The 17,540-nt window shown below is 41.9% G+C and overlaps 1 protein-coding gene across 3 annotated transcripts in view; it reads left to right on the top strand.

The window, feature by feature from the left end:
• The window catches only part of pde5ab (phosphodiesterase 5A, cGMP-specific, b), an 89,130-nt gene that overhangs the window by 16,038 nt on the left and 55,552 nt on the right, over positions 1–17,540 (top strand). The window contains exon 1 of one of the 3 annotated variants that reach the window (XM_079668076.1): positions 14,591–14,975. The exons of 1 other annotated variant lie outside the window; for it this stretch is intronic. In XM_079668076.1, coding sequence (XP_079524202.1) covers positions 14,878–14,975 — 98 coding nt within the window. In that variant the 5' untranslated portion in view covers positions 14,591–14,877. Of the gene's footprint in view, positions 1–14,590; positions 14,976–17,540 lie in introns of those variants that run through there. One more of the 3 variants, XM_079668075.1, reaches the window with a different exon arrangement.

Raw genomic sequence — 17,540 nt, 5'->3', positions numbered from 1 at the left:
AACATCCAACATTGCAAATGAAATGTGAAATCATTTTCAAATATGTAAATTATATATAATAAATTAAAAAAAAATATATATAAAAAAATTATAAAATCACACACATCCAAAACAATCAATGAAATAGACTCCGGCTGGAAAACAGAGCTCTCTCTCTCATATATATATATATAATTAATCAATATAAATATGAGCACACATTGTCTCACAAGCAAAAAAAACCTTAAACCTTAAAATAGCAGTCAAGTGTACAGTCCACTGTCCATACAAAGACCCAGATGCCTCAACAGGCCATATCCAAATCTGTATTTCAAGGAACACCTACACGTTTGCATTGTCGGGCAAATGCATCTTTGATTGTAAACTGTCGGGAAGGTGGGGGCTCTCCATCTCCAGCTGCCGTGTTTGCTCCCAGCTGGGAAAGGAAAGAAAAGCTGACGGTACAGACAAGTTGAGACCAGCTCGGCTCGGAAACACATTAAAATTACCTACGGGTCATATAGCCTAAGGGATTTCACTTTGTGTGTGTGTGTGTGTGTGTCAGTGTGTGTGTGTGTGTGTGTGTGTGTGTGTGTGTGTGTGTGTGTGTGTGTGTGTGTGTGTGTGTGTGTGTGTGTGTGTGTGTGTGTGTGTGTGTGTGTGTGTGTGTGTGTGTGTGTGTGTGTGTGTGTGTGTGTGATGACTTCCACAAACTTCTACAGAAGATGGCCGTGTTGGAAATAAAAATGCAACGGTTGGAAGTTAACGTGGAAGTGAATGGACTAGGTTGGAATGAAACCACTTTACCAGTGTTGCAAAATAATGGACCAAGGCATGCTAACTCACAGCTAGTTAGCAGCTACAAGGATTCCAAGGAAAAGGAGGGCTGTGTACCGGGTAATAAATCTACAAGTGGTAGTCCTCCCTGGAAATGTCTGGGTGCAAGGTCTAAGTAAGAGTGATCATTTCCATGGGATTTGGGAGGACGAACAACAGGCAGAGCCCAGCGCTCTGAAATCTGTGATGCGACCGGCTGGCCTGCATTGTTATCACCCAGGAAGAGCGCCTCTTAAACCCCTATTCATACTAGGAAACAGCTGTGAACAGCTGTTAAAGGGAGAACTACAAACAATCCTCCTAAACCACCGAGTGTGCCAATCCAGAACAGATACGCTCCGCTGACCGAAAACCGGAGATCTCTTTCTAATGACCTGGATAACCTGTCCTCTTCACACAGCAGGGTAAGGACCAATAGCTACTCCAAAAGTAAAAGGCTAGAGGGAAAGCTAACGACTGGGCCTGAAACTCTGATTGTGGGTGACTCTGCTGTAAGAGATATAAAAAGTCTGTGTACCAAACACCAAAGTAGGCTATTTTCCCAAGAATATGGTCTCTGATTTGGCTGAGAAGTGTGACTTTGTTTTGTTTTTTATCATAAACATTGTGTTTTTCATCCAATTGCCTCAAGACCTTATGTTATCCTCCACACTAGGCCTCCGAACATATACAATTGATGATCACCACTTGCATTGATTTTTTAGTGATTTATTTAACAGTGAAACACCCATGATGTTTTCGGTCAGAATTGACACACCCACACACACACACACACACACACACACACACACACACGTCGTGTAAAAAAAATTGAGGTAAACGAGGTGCTGCAAAATGCTCCAAAACACGTCCGACATTCTTATGTATGGCAGTACTTCAACGAAGATGTAACCAACTCCACAGTGAAGTGTCAGTTGTGTACAGCTGTACTGAAGTACAATACAAATGCATCTGCTATGCGCAACCATCTGAAGATGAGACACCCGCTGCCGACAGCTAGCACTAGCAGTAATGCTAGCACCAGTGAGCAACGGACCGGCGTCAGCACTGAACAGAGGCCAACGAACAGCAAGAAAACACGGGTCAACAGTGATGCGGATGATGAGCTACGGGATTACTGCCAGCGGACACCGCATATCCCCACAATGGATAATCCACTGGAGTGGTGGGCAGAAAACGTGCACCGCTTCCCCCGCTTTCGAGGAGCTACCTGGCTATTCCAGCCACAAGCACCCCAAGTGAGAGGGTTTTTTCCCTGGCAGGCAACACTGTCACCCGAAAGCGGTCAAGCCTCCTTCCCTCACATGTCGATGCGTTGGTGTTCAAACCAAACCAAAAATATGGAAAGGTGGACGTTATCGTGGAGGACAGCGAATAAAGTGTTGCGCACTGGATTTACGTGGCATTTATGTAAACAAGAGTTTTTTGCTGTCGATTTTGGTGAGTCCAGTTACTGTTTGTTATTTACTCAGCCATGTAACACAAATTAAAATGCAGTGTTTAATGTTACTGTATGAGTTCCAATATAAAATACAGTTGTACACCTCTCTTTGTGTGTCTTTATTATGACGTAACGACTAGTCGACTAGTCGACTACTATTTTGAAAAATGTGTCGACTAGTAAATATTGGTAGTTGTGAAACCCCTAACACACACACACACACACACACACACACACACACACACACACACACACACACACACACACACACACACACACACACTAGGGATGTGCATCTCCATCACTGAGGCCGATGCGATGCGCATCTCGATACGTTACCACGATACGATACATTAACGATACCTTTGAAACACCAGGCGATGCGATGCGATACGATTCACCCCTGTTGCGATACAGTTCGATACGATTTGATTCAACATGCGATTCGGGGCGATACGATGCGATTCAACACGATGCAAAAATAATGATACTTCAATATGGTACGACAGAGGATTTTTGTTTTATTCCTTATATGCAGCAAATCATACATTAACAAAAAAGTGCTTTACATATTTGGTACTGCACATCCCATCATGCCGTTTATTTTTTTACCTTTAAAAGCTCTCCAGAGTACAATTGTATAACACCTCACAGTTAAACAATGTAAGGATGCATTGCTCATGATTAACAATGTGCAAATAACAGCTACCATAGAGCAATGCCCATACAGCTGCCAGCCTGATGTGCTTAACACTCAGAGGCTAACACACCAGTGAGCAGAAAGCATTGGTTTCTATCTGAACAATAAAGAAAACAAATAACCTTTCACAAACAGGTATTTCATAACTGCTTACAGTAAGGAAGACATTTAAATTATTATTGGCCGTCACAGGCTGCTGTAGGCTAAACACCTCTCTCTGACAGAACACCTCACTGAGTGATTTAACTCATATGTCTCACTTTCAGGTTTCTCTTTTCAGCCGCAGACCCCATGTCGCCTCTTTATGTGCGTCGCTAAGTTCCTCGTACTACTTGTGTACTTTAAAGCGGCTCGGCATCGTTAACAATTTGCGAGTGATTTTTCAAGTTGACCGTCTGTAGTAATAGTGCCGCGCACATATACCATCAGGACGTTACTGATGGGGTGCGGCTGCGGAGTGATACTGTGTGTATGCAAGTCCGCATCTAGGACGGATCTATGTATCATGGCTGTAGACCTGTTAAGTAATAAAGATACCTCATACAAAGGTCTACGGATACCTTATTACTCTCCATGACCTGCGGTCAACTATATAGCATAAATGACTATTACACCGTCTTTCTTGAACAATCCGAAGTGTTGCCAAACGTTTGATTTGTAGGTATTTTTCGCTGCGCTGTGTTTCTCTTTCTCCTCAACTTCCGTGTGTGTTGATAACTGAGACTCTCGTTCTCCGTAGTGGCGAAGCAAATATCAAAGATCGTCTCTGCTGAACGTTGACAAGATAAGGGGATTTTATATGAATGAATCGGTTTTTTACCGATGCAAAGACGCTACGCAATCGATGCATCGCGAGTTCAACCCAAACTGTAGCCGATGTGCACTCTTTCAACCGGTGCACTCGCATCTTGAACGTTTATGCCGGTGCACCGATGCGAATCGGTGAATCTTAACATCTCTAACACACACACACACACACACACACACACACACACACACACACACACACACACACACACACACACACACACACACACACACACACACACACACACACACATACACACTTGTGCTCATGTCCCCCCACACCTTGCAGACAAAACAAAGTACTCTAAGCTACGGGAACCTCTCACTTTCTCGCGCTGTATGATACAATATCACAGGTGCGAGCTCTGTGCTCCTCAAGAAAGAAAAACCTCTCACTTTCTCATAGTAAATGCCCCTCCATTACTGTCTATCATATAAGTTATATTTGTGCCTTGCTCACATTTGACTCATTGGCACAATTAGTAGGCGACCGATTAGAGGCTCTGGAAAAATGTTTTGAACCAGATGAAGAGGAGATTGAACTACAAATAGAGGACGATGTCTCAGAAATGGAAGACAACAGCGATCCAGACTATGAGCCTGACCAACAGTCAACAGACCAGGAAGAGCCCCCTGAGGGAGAGGCTCCAGAGGGAGAGGCCCCTGAGTGAGAAGAACCCTGAATATTTATTTGTTCTCTAAATGTTCATTGAGGAAAACAGTCTCAGTGTCTTATTTTATATTCATCACAGTGAATGCAGTGAATGCTGAACTTGATGGACCCACTGGGGGGTCCGGACCATCTACTTTAGTTGAACATACACAATGAAACACTGACTTGCTTTTTTATCAAATCAATACATAATTGGAACGGGAAGAATCTCAGTTACAACAACAACTGAAGCATTTCCATCTCCAGTAAACACAGCCTACATGGCAAGCATTTTTATAATATACACTAATGTACAGTAAGCACTATCTTTGAACTTACTGCTAAAATATAACATGACATTCACCCCTGGTGTCATTCTGTCTGTCACCCCTTGATTCTATTTGCTTTGACTGTTCAAATGAGATGTCAACCATCAAAATTGGATAAGGGGTTCAAGAGATATCAGTGTGCAAAACAAACCGGTCAATTTTGACCAACAATAGTATGGGAAGGGGGGTATGACCTAACTCAAGAGAAGGGTTAAGGCAAATGGAGTTTGCCTGAACAAGTCAGGAGTGAAATAGTTTATCTCTAACATATTCAACTGCCTGCGTCATCAATCTGTTCCCTCTGCCAAGGACAAGCAACAAGAGGAATCAAAACAAGAGAAAGATACAACACATCACTCAGAAAACCTTGAAAATGTATCACTGCACCCGCCTGAGGAATGCCTTGATTATGGGAGACAAATGGAGGAGTCTCCACCACCCTTCACCCCCCCAATCACCTCTGAGGATACTCTTCCTTCACCCCACAGCTCTCTCTACTCTCCGTTCACCCTTTCACCCTCGCCCACGATCCTGGAGAGCGCTAAACACATGAAGGAGATACAGAGGGTTAGCACCAATTCCTTCCTGGAGTTCAAAGACCAAACTAAGGCGATAAGCAGGGTTGGCAGCATGTCCTTTACCACCGCTCCTCTACGACGGCCATCAAAATCACCGAAGCAGAGACGTGCACCATCTCGCCCGTCTTCATCACCGTGCCTACGTCAACCACCTCCCACCCCTGGCAGCATGACCTTTACCCCCGCCCTTCAACGACGCCCACCAAAATCATCGAAGCAGAGACGTGCAACATCTCCCCCGTCTTCATCACCCTGCCTACGTCAACCACCTCTCCCCCCTCCAAGAAAGCATCTGCGGTCTCCGAAGCCTGATAAGGATGTGTGTGTACAAAACGCAACAAACTCTAACTGATATGTTCTGGGTCCAGGCTCAAGGGCGTATGGCACTCTCAACTCTTTCCAGGACATGCCGGGGCCCTGCCTGCCTGTAGCTTTGCCGATATCTGTGTTGATAGGTAATAGATTAAGAGCGGTGAATCAGCTTAGAAACAGGAAGTGCTCAAATGTTTGTGTGAGTTTATCAAATTTAGAAGTGATTCCATGTCAGCCATAGCTTGTCACAACAAATCTTACTGATAGTGTATTTAACGAACGTAAACTAGCTTTATTAAATGTCAGGTCTTTGGCAGGAAAAACATTTTTAATCAATGATTTTATCACTGAGCACAATCTCGATTTTATGTTTTTAACGGAAACTTGGATTGAACAAAAATAACAGTGCAGCTGTTCTTATTGAATCAACCCCTCCCAACTTTAGTTTTATGAGTCAGGAAAGAATGCATAAGAAAGGGGGTGGAGTTGCTATTTTGTTCAATGATTCCATTCAATGCAGGAATACATCTTATGGGAAGTATGTGTATGTAAGTATGTGGAAGTATGTGGCCCTTCAGCTGAAATACTCCTCTCGAGCTCTGTTCCTAAATATCTATAGACCACCTAAATACTGTGCAAGCTTTTTTGATGACTTTACTGAACTGCTGTCTCGCCCAGGACAGAGGGGCTAAAGAACTGTTTTGTGTTCGTGATAGCTATGGACTGACTCAGCATGTGACGGAGCCCACGCACAATAAGGGGCACACTATGGACTTAATTATCTCAAAGGGTCTGAATATCTCTGAGGTTGAGGTGACTGATGTTGCACTCTCTGATCATTCCTGTGTTTTCTTTGAGAGCTTTATTTCTGTTCACAAAAATGTTCAAAAAGAGGTAACCACAAAGCGATATTTAACTAAAAATACTAGGGAAAGGTTTACTCAGAATTTTTCTTCCACACTTGCCCCTGCTAACATCTCAGTAAATGAGCTGGTAGATCATTTTAATTCAGAAATGAATTCCAAATGTTATAGATGCCATTGCTCCAACTAAGTTAAAGGAAGTGACTGGCAAGAAAATATCTCCATGGAGAAAGGCCATGACCGTTAAAACAGAAAAAAGACAATGTCGAAAAGCTGAACGCAGGTGGTGAAAAACAAATCTCCAGGTTCATTTTGAAATCTATAAAGAGAGACTTGGCCTTTATAATTTGGAATTGAAAAATGCACGACAGTCTTTCTTCTCTGACATCGTTACCAAAAACAACGCACGTGCCTTGTTTGCTACCGTCGACAGACTAACTAACCCCCCAGTGTCAGTAGCCTCTGAATTTCTATCCACAAGGGCCTGCAATGACTTTGCCTCCTTCTTCACTGACAACATTCAGAAAATCAGACAAGCAGTCAGTGCCTCTGCATCAGGTACAGCAAATGTGTTGTCCCTCTGTCCACCTAATATCAATTCAAACACCATGACACAATTCCATCAGATTAATGATAAAAACCTAGAGGACATTATTCAACATCTGAAATCCTCCTCATGCTGCCTTGATATTATTCCAACAGGATTTTTCAAAAATGTTTTTCATTGCATGGCCTCAGATCTACTTCACATAGTAAACAAGTCTCTTTACTCAGGTGTTTTTCCACAGGCCCTGAAAACTGCAGTCATTAAACCACTCTTAAAAAAGAATAATCTAGATGCTTCAGTAATGAACAACTACAGGCCCATATCAAACCTGCCATTTCTAGGTAAAATCATTGGAAAAGTTGTTTTTCAACAGTTGATTAATTACTTGCATTTAAATAACTGTTTCGATGTGTTCCAGTCAGGATTTCGTCCAAACCACAGCACTGAGACTGCTCTTGTAAAGGTCTTCAATGACATCCACTTCAGAACTTCAGTGTTAATATTATTAGATCTCAGTGCTGCGTTTGACACTGTTGACCACAACATATTACTAGACCAACTAGAAAACTGGGTGGGACTTTTGGAAACAGTTCTAAATTGGTTTGAATCCTACTTAAAGGACAGAAAAAACCTTGTTTCTGTAGGTAAATACACATCTGAGTTGACAAATATGACATGTGGGGTACCTCAAGGCTCCATCTTGGGGCCTCTTCTCTTTAACATCTACATGCTACCACTGGCTCAGATAATGAAAAACAACTAAATAAGTTATCATAGCTATGCGGATGACACACACATTTACGTAACCATTTCACCAGGATAAAAGTGCATTATACAAATCAATGACTGGATGTGTCAGAACTTTCTCCAATTAAACAAAGATAAAACTGAGTTAATGGTTAGCGCTGAGCTTCAGTCTGCAATGTTCAAAACAACAGATAGAGCCAGAAATCTAGGTGTAGTCATGGACTCTGACCTGAGTTTCAACAGTCACATTAAAACAATTACTAAATCAGCTTACTATCACCTAAAGAATATTTCTAGGATAAAACGACTAATGTCACAGCAGGATTTGGAAAAACTTGTCCATGCTTTTATCTTCAGTAGACTGGACTACTGCAATGGTGTCTTCACAGGTCTCTCAAAAAAATCTATTAGACAGCTGCAACTGATTCAGAACGCTGCTGCTCGAGTCCTCACTAAAACTAAGAAAGTGGATCACATCACTTCTGTTCTGAAGTCTTTACACTGGCTTCCTGTGTGTCAAATAATTGATTTAAAAAATATTGCTGCTGGTTTATAAAGTATTGAATGGTTTAGGCCCAAAATACATTTCTGACCTCCTGCTAAATTATGAACCATCCAGAACTCTCAGGTCTCCAGGGACTGGTCAGCTTTCTGTCCCCATAGTCAGAACTAAACATGGAAAAGTTCAGTTATTATGCTCCAAATATCTGGAACAAACTCCCAGAAACCTGCAGGTCTGCTGCAACTCTGACTACTTTTAAATTCAGGCTGAAGACTTTTCTTTTTGCCGCTGCTTTTAATTGAACTATTCATAGCTTAAACTGCACTGTAACTTTTATCCATGTATTTTTTCTTTTAATGTTTATTTTATTATCTTTGCTTCTTAATGACTGATTTTAAATGCCATTTTCTTAATGTCTTTCATTTTTTGTAAAGCACTTTGAATTGCCTTGTGTTGAAAGGTGCTCTATAAATAAACTTGCCGTGTGTGTGTGTGTGTGTGTGTGTGTGTGTGTGTGTGTGTGTGTGTGTGTGTGTGTGTGTGTGTGTGTGTGTGTGTGTGTGTGTGTGTGTGTGTGTGTGTGTGTGTGTGTGTGTGTGTGTGTGTGTGTGTGTGTGTGTGTGTGTGTGTGTGTGTGTGTGTGTGTGGGTGGGTGGGTGGGTGGGTGTGTGTGTTACAGGAGTGCTTCAGTAAAGATAGTAAAGATAACTGACAAGTCCTTTATTCACCTTTTCATTCATAGACGATGTTTTGCATTCTGATTCAAATCTATTTAAATTATTCAAATAAACATTTTTATATTTAAGATGTAAATGATGTACTGTGTAACATGATGTAGAATTGGGATAACATCATACAGTACATTTGTCTAAGCTAATAACCTCTACGTTTTTTGTACGAGATGGTAACTAAGCAGATGTTGTGTGAACAAAGCAAACCAACTTTCAGTGGAACTAAGTGGAATCTTACCATTTTCCCTTATTACAATACTCTGAGTTGTGTACTACATTTGCTATGTATATAAAACTGCTATTCAAAGCAACGTCTTATTATATTTCACGCATAAAGCTTTGCATAAGTAATCAGTCGGTGCCAAAACGGGGGGTTATGTATTGTAACCCTAGTTATATAAAAACAGGTGGAACCCTCCACTGGACTCTATGGGTACTACTCTCTATCATGCTATGCTATGCCTCCATGCTATGCTATGCCTCCGACCGTCATCCTACAACCTCTTCAGCGAGCGGCATAGGAAAGACAGGGCCCCCAGGTAGAGGGCTCCGCCTGTGCTTATATAACTAGGGTTACAATACGTAACCCCCCGTTATATATCACACAGGCTCCGCCCTCTACTGGACTCTATGGGTACAGTGGGTGGAGCCCCGATGTATAAACGCCCTGTCGTCCAACAACACCGACACATCACACTGCCCCTGACCGGCTTTTGGCTAACATCCACTGCACCCCCACTTCCTCCTATCCGGTTGTAACCGTGGAGAAGTCGGGGCCGCAGCTTGGATAAGGCACACTCACACATGCTTACCTCGTGTAGAGTGTGCATGGACGATAGTGGGGAGAGTCCTCCAGCCCTGGGGCTGATTGCGCACCATGTTTCCCGGGTCCCTAAGGAGCATGGGAAAAAACACAAGCGCATTATGTCTCGTCCGGCGACACATAATGTGCCTGGAAATGGTCCAGGCGATGTTGGCGTCTAAGTCGCGGGAGTGCCCGACAGGCACTGCAGGACGGGAATGTCCGCCCCCCTCCAGGGCGTGGTCAGCCCCCAGACACTCGAAGCACCATCTGTGAGAATCAGCACCCAAGATTAAGCCAGGGCAAGTAGGGCAAGGCCGAGATTCCAAGAGTGGTGAGTCCATATTATTTTCTGTCTTCCTCTTCTGACGTTTTAGCTTTCTTCAGTTGTCTGCTCGCTGAAGAGAAAAAGGATGACGGTCGGAGGGCGTAGCATGATAGAAAGTAGTACCCATAGAGTCCAGTAGAGGGCGGAGCCTGTGTGATATATAACCTGCCGTTGTTAACATTTTCATTGTAAAAGGCTTACGTGCAGATTTTAGCATTGAGTTTCAAAAACGTTGTTCCCAAGTTAAGCCTCACAGAGCTGATAGCAAAGCTGCAAAGTCTTATTATTGTATTGTTTCATCCTTTTAAACTATTTGAGATCACCATTGGCAACTACATAGAGAGTCTGCTAAACCCACACCAAATGAGCGCAAAGGCTATCTTGATGGCTGTGCTGGACATCTCTACTCTTTCTATTTTTACACATTTTTTATCTGTTTTCCATAAAGTATTTCCATATTAAGGACAGGACAGAACTGAAAAGTAGACTACACATGTTCACAAGAGATGGAAGTCAGTAAATTATTAGAAAACTGACAAAAATGGTTAGGGTGTCCTCTTGCCTTGTCCTAAGCAACATACACAGATTAAAACATGTCCAAGCAATACAGGCCTATCAAATGTAACAATGACACACACTATAATGAGACATTTAAAGGTTAGAAAGTACACACAGACAGATCAAACCAAGAGCAAAGAAGGTGTGTTTGTCTGGGTGTCCCCCTTCTTCCCTTCCTCTGATAAGCTCTCTGCTGTGGGGGGGTTGGGATGCTGCTGGTGGGTTCCCCCAGGGACGAGCAGCCACCATCTGCTGGTAAGGTAACACCGGCGGGGGGGTGGTGTGTCCAGCTGGGGGGACACTGGAGAGCAGACACAGAGTGAAAGCCATTACACTTCATCAATACAAATCTGCACTCTTCCAGCTGTGATTCACAGTCATCGAACAGTTAATTACTGCTGGGATTTATGGTATTTTTTCATTACGGTGTACCAGCTAAATAAGGTCAAGATAAATTAATAAAGGATTGACTTGTGGTGGGTTTGCTCTCATAAAGGAATTGTTTCAATTACCTCAATTACATCCCCCTTGAATACAACCCGTGTCTGCTGTTGAAGGTTTAAAAGTTGATTATGTGTACCGATATTAAAGTAAGAAAAGTCTTCAGTGTTTTTCACAAAAGTTGTCTCAAAAATCCTCACAACACATTTCTCTCAATTTATATTTGCTTTCTTTGTTTGAATGTGAAAAAGCAACTAGCTTTCTGAGGAATTTATTTATTTCAGATAAAAACACTTATTGTGTAAATCAAGCATGAACATAAATGAATTAAATGTGTGGCTTATTCCCTGGGGATGATAAATGTGAATCATGGTGTAAAAAGCCAATGTAAAAAACTCTAAACGTACCAGCCCTGATGTTGATCATGGGGTGTTTTTATGCCCCTTATATTCACTGTTGAGATTTTTGATACAGAGGATATTTGCATAGCCTTCCTCAACGTCTGTGTCATTTCCTGTAATATCACACCAGGGTTCCAGAAATGCTCTACTTTGTTTCATTAGAAATATTATGCTTTGTTTAATTATTCCCTCTGACTTTCCTGGAATGTTGGAGCATAACCAAGTTCTGTAAACATTCCCGGGAAACTAATATTTCCCTTAGATGCTTCTATAGAAGATGATATGGTATTAATGCATTGTTTTATTAAAATATATGATGAACGATGATAGTAACATTCTGTTTATCTTCCACCCCAAAATAGATTATTTTCCTGGAATGTCATGTTATAACCGTGTGGGAACCTCCTCCTAAACCTCTCAAAATATGTTCCCAGAGATGGCTAATGGTTATTTTATTTGTTCCTTAAGTAGGCTGTTCTTTTACGAAGGGACGGAATAAAAGCAACGAGACAGGAATTTGATGATATATAAAGCTACATCCTACCCTCTTTACCGCCATAACTTATATCACAATGTAAACAATTAGATGGAGCCCTTCATGTGAACGTAAATGTACAATTACACTGAATATTTTCTGTCCAGGGGCACTCCACTAATTTCACGAATAAAAAAAGCTTTCACATGAGCGGTGGCCTAAAACCTTTATACTGTATATACAGTCTATGCCAGGGGTGGCCAACCCGCGGCTCTCGAGCCGCATGTGGCTCTTTGCCTAGTTTCATGCGGCCCTTCAGTTCACATCGAGTTGTATGTGAGTTTGGGGGAGAGACACTGACTCCTGACTAGTGTTGCACGGTCTACCGATACTTGAAAGGTATACCGCGATACCCTGCCGTTAAAAACGTTACGATTCCGTTTCATTAGTATCGGTACTTTAAGAATGACGGGGGAAAGTACTCCGGTGAGAATGCGCCGTTTTAATAAGAGCCGTGTGTGTTCATTCATCGCTCTGCTTCCAATCCCTGCACTGCAGCCGTGCCTGCAGTACCGCCCCTCTCAAGCACGCTCAAGTGCCACCCCTCTCTCGTGCACGCGCAAGCTGCCAGAGCATGTGAGAAAACGAGAAGCATGGCTGCAAGTGGGACTGCAACTGTCGCTGCGCCTCGGCTTGTTGACAAAAAAGACGCCAGAAGCGAAATTTTGATGTATTTTAGCTATATCTCTGAAAGTGAGGGCAAGCCTATACGGTCACCACGAGGCCTGCCTGTAAGAAATCTATTAATTTTATTTAATACGAATTCTTGTCATTTATTTTATTTATTGTTCTCATTGTTATGGTTATGGTTCTGGTGTAAAATAAAGCACACTAATTACATTTAAGACTGTTTCCCTTTTTTTAAGAAAAGTATCGAAAAATAATCGGAATCGTAATTCTTGACTTGGTATCGGTATCGAAACCAAAATGTTGGTATCGTGACAACACTACTCCTGACAGTTAAACCTGATATTTAGTAGGTCTGTTAAGTATTGAATGCTGACCATTCTGACGTAATTTGGCCGGTCAAAGTTGTTTGGGCTCGGATAAAATCGCTCCGTTACTTTTGTCCCGTGTTACTTTCGTCCCGGCTCTCCCTACGTGTGTATGTGTGGTGTCAGGTGTCAGTATGAGAGGATGACAGCGCGTCTAATTTTGATGTGGCCCAAGAGCCAATCAATAATGCCTGGATGCAGAGAACCAATCACCTTTGAGGGGGGGAAAACCTATCGTTGATTAAACACTATCCAGTGTTTCCCCTACCATTGTCTTGGAGGGGCGCCAACAGAGCCTCGCGCCCCCCCCCTGAAATTCAAGGTGTTTAAAAAGTATATATATATAATATTTATTTTTAAAAATATATATATAGGACCAAATTGCAAATAATCTATAACTACTGTCACTTTTCACATTGAACATGTGCTCTTTTATTAAATAAACTAAACACTTTCATTTTAAGTTGTGAGTTTAGTGTTTTTGACCCTAAGAAACACTGATGCATTAATCAATAACAATAATCCACAGCGCCTCTATCTGCTCCAGAGGATTTAAAAAATATATATCCCAATGCCACAAAAATGCATCAGTGACGTGGTTGAAATCTTGTCTCCAGAAAACAAAAAACTGAAACAAGTGGTATCAGTGACTGTGTGTTTGATGTGGCTCTTTGCAGTAACTTAGAAAAATGTGGCTCTTAACCTCTGACTGGTTGGCCACCCCTGGTCTATGCCTAAAACTAAGGTATTTACCACAACAAGTCCGACAAAGATACACTGTAATGCTGCATTATGGGAAATGTATGATCCAATGTATTTTTAGTCTGACACACATAAAGCCAGGATATCTTAGATCCTGCTGTCTTGATTTCAACAATTGTTTGTTGACCGTCTGAGATTACACTAAAGTATGTGCACTTATAAGTGGAGTAACCCTTTATAAGATGAGATCAGATGGACCTTGATTGATCCCCGTAGGGAAATTCAGGTGTTATAGCAGCAACAGAATAAGACAGAAACACAGATAGTACACATGGGCTAATAATAATAAAAATAAAATAAAATAAGATAAAATAAGAATAAAATATGCCGGCAGTTCAATGCTTTTAATAAATAAAAGTGTGAATCGGTCAATAATCGTCATTATTTCTTCCTATATCTGCTTGACTAGCTACACAAAAGTAATAATATATGACACTAAAGTAGGCCTACTTTAAATTACATTACATGTTACTTGTTAGACGCTTTTATCCAAAGCGACTTACATACTCAATACTGTGGACAATCCGCTGAAGGAGCAATTAGGGGTGAAGTGTCTTGCCCAGGGACACAACGACTTGCCATTACCTTTACACATCTATGTAGGTTACAAGGAAAGCTTTTGTGACTGGTGGTGCGATTGCGAACATTAACAACATAAGGAAATAAGTTGTAAGAGAAGGTCGAAAATATAACGATTATAAATATGTGTGTCTTTTTTGTATAGAGGTAAGAATCAGAATGTTATACAGTAGGTGTGCGTCGTGTGTATGGTGTATTTGCAGCACTCTTTATGATAAAGGTGAAAGACAGGGGGTGTGCTCCCTCACTCTCCTCCCTGCCCGCACAGTCCCGCTGTTTGACCGGAGCGCGCACAGTCCCGCTGTATGACCGGAGCGCGCACACTCCCCGGCACGGAGCAGCTCTCTCTCTGTGAGCAGCTTTCCCCTTGTTATTCGGTACCGGGTCTCCCGTGTGTAGATGTAGCCGGTAACCGGAGCTCTCAGCGGCACTCTGCGGTCGCCTTTGCGCCATGGAGGACTGCTGCTCCCCGGAAAGCGAGAGGATGGAAGCGTGGCTGGACGACCACCTGGAGTTCTCTCACTCCTACTTTATCAGGAAGGCGTCAAGGTAAAGGGGGGTGATGGGTGGTGGGACCTTAAACCTGGTGTATTTAGTTTCTGTGCGTAAGAGAGAGCGCTTACTCGTGAACATCTTTGCAGAAAAACAGCCACCATCAGTTTGCTTTTGGTGCCCAGCCCCATAGCCAGCAGGAACGGCAAATATTCGAAGTCTTGCCAAGTACTTTTGTGTAATATCAAGTCAGAATATGTCTTTACACTGGATATAAGACCTAGAAACTTAGGAAGTAACTAGCAGTGATGTAGGGTCTTGATGTTAGACACTGCATCTAAAGTAGTTGAGTCAAAGACTCAAAGTTGTATCTCAGATTAAACCATTTTCACATTTTTATTGGAAAATCACCCATTAATATCAGAAAACAGAACACATTTGACCATTTGCGGCATTTCCTGATTCTGGTAAATATAGTTCAAAATACAAAATGTATGTTCCAAATATCCCATCTTACTTCAACTAATATGTTCCTTATTACAAGCAAAAACAGTGTTTTCATAATTGTTGTACTTGTTTTTGGAACAGCATTTTTTCCAGTGAAACATTTCATCTCCTCTGGTAGTTAATCTTAAATTCTTTATTTTAACTCTCCTTTATAGTCAGGAAGGCTCTAAAACCTGGTCATATCCAACAATCATGTGCTGCGTTCAGGCACACTCTGATCCTTGTCTCTGATACCTGCATAGCTCCTGTAATGCTCTCTGATACACATGGCCTCTCTCTCCCAGCTCTGTTATTTATCTCATCATCCACTTCACAATCAGTGAGAGCTGTGATATCTGCCCAGCGCCCTTAAATCATTAACCTATGCTGCTGCCAGGGATTCTGTTCAATTCTCAGTGTTGGATAGATCCTTGGTGATAATTATAAAATCCTTCCTCATGGTGCCTGTGTCTTAATTTAAATCACTCAGTTTCAGCCTCCCCAATTAGACCTCAGAGAGCGTGGTTCAGTGCAAATGAGCCGTTTCATTTCGTACGCAAACAAAGATTCCAAAGCAGTCTTTCTCTGGCAGCAGCAGCAGCTGTGATAGGCATTTTTTTGCAGCAGTCATATCTTGGCATATCATCTTCCTGGCAGCTCTTCATCAGGACACATTAGCTCTGTGTTTGTTTGAGTGACATACTCCTTCAGACCCATTTATCCACTTTAACTTCCATGGCAACTTCACTTAGTTTAGCAACACACATTACCTCAGTCCCATCTCCATCCCCAAATACATTGCCATAAAGAGTATTGTAAGAGGACATGTTTCCTCCACCGCTCTTCCTGACCGCATGAAAAGAAACACAAAAAAGTGTGTCAGTGCATATCGTTTCTATGCATCAGTTGTTCTGGTTGAGAAGCATTTCTTAGAGAAGTATTGAGTCAGCCACACCCCCCCTGGATACATAAGGCTGGGAGGGAGTAAGGAGGATTCTGCCTGATGGCCCTGACAGGCAGATAACAGCTCTTTTGCCACAGCGTTTTATATGCCTGGCTCAGGGCCAACATATCAGGGTGGATTTAACGGCCAGCGCATGCCAAATGCAGAAGAGCAAGCTTTAAAATGTGTGCGTGCGTGTGTGTGTTTGTGTTCTCCAAGTTGATTAGACAATGTATCGGCTGATTAGAGAGCTTTTCACTAATCACACCCAATTTACTCTTCACACACACACACACACACACACACACACACACACACACACACACACACACACACACACACACACACACACACACACACACACACACACACACACACACACACACACACACACACACACACACACACACACACACACACACACACACACACACACACACACACACACACACACACACCGTATTAGACACCAAAGTGTGAAAAAAGTTCATCACATGATCTAGATTGTGCTCTTTATTCACTTGTATTATCATTGTTCACTTTATTTATTAACATCAATATGGCTTCATCAGTGTTTGCATTCTCTGTTCCTGCTGACACAAAGTTTCATTTAACTAAAACTCCCTCTGGTCATTTGTCCACTGTTTGCATGAATATTCCATAATGTTCAGAACCAGTAGGGCAAAACACAAATATGTCCCTCCACCAGGGAAGGATGATGTTGATGGATGAGCCCATCAAAGTATTGACCTTCCTCTCCAGCAATCAGGGCCATTTTCATTTAAATCATGGCAAATTTTATTTTGTAAAGTTTACATTTTTCAGCAAATACTTTACGTAAGCATTTTCAAAACGTTTCCTAACCCTGCTTTATTTGTTTTACTTAGCTAACAATGGGCTTATCTTTGGTCTAAAGCTACATTTGAAGGTTCGATATATGGGGCATTCAGAGCATTAATAAAGCAGAACAAATATCATTGGAACTCTATGTCCCTCTATGTGGTGAGCTAATGCTTCTTACCCACATTACAATGTGGTCATACACCAGCAAACATAAATGTCATGTTTTCATAACGTTTTCTACATTGTTTTTGACCAGTATGAGGTCATTTCTTAAATTACATCATCTTGTAATTATTTTTTTCTCTTTGTTTGCCTTTCCTTTGCAAATTGCACCATAAAAGATCAACACA

Source organism: Notothenia rossii (genome assembly GCF_949606895.1).
Source record: "Notothenia rossii genome assembly, chromosome: 3".
NCBI lineage: Eukaryota > Metazoa > Chordata > Actinopteri > Perciformes > Nototheniidae > Notothenia > Notothenia rossii.
This window is presented reverse-complemented; position numbering and strand designations above follow the sequence as displayed.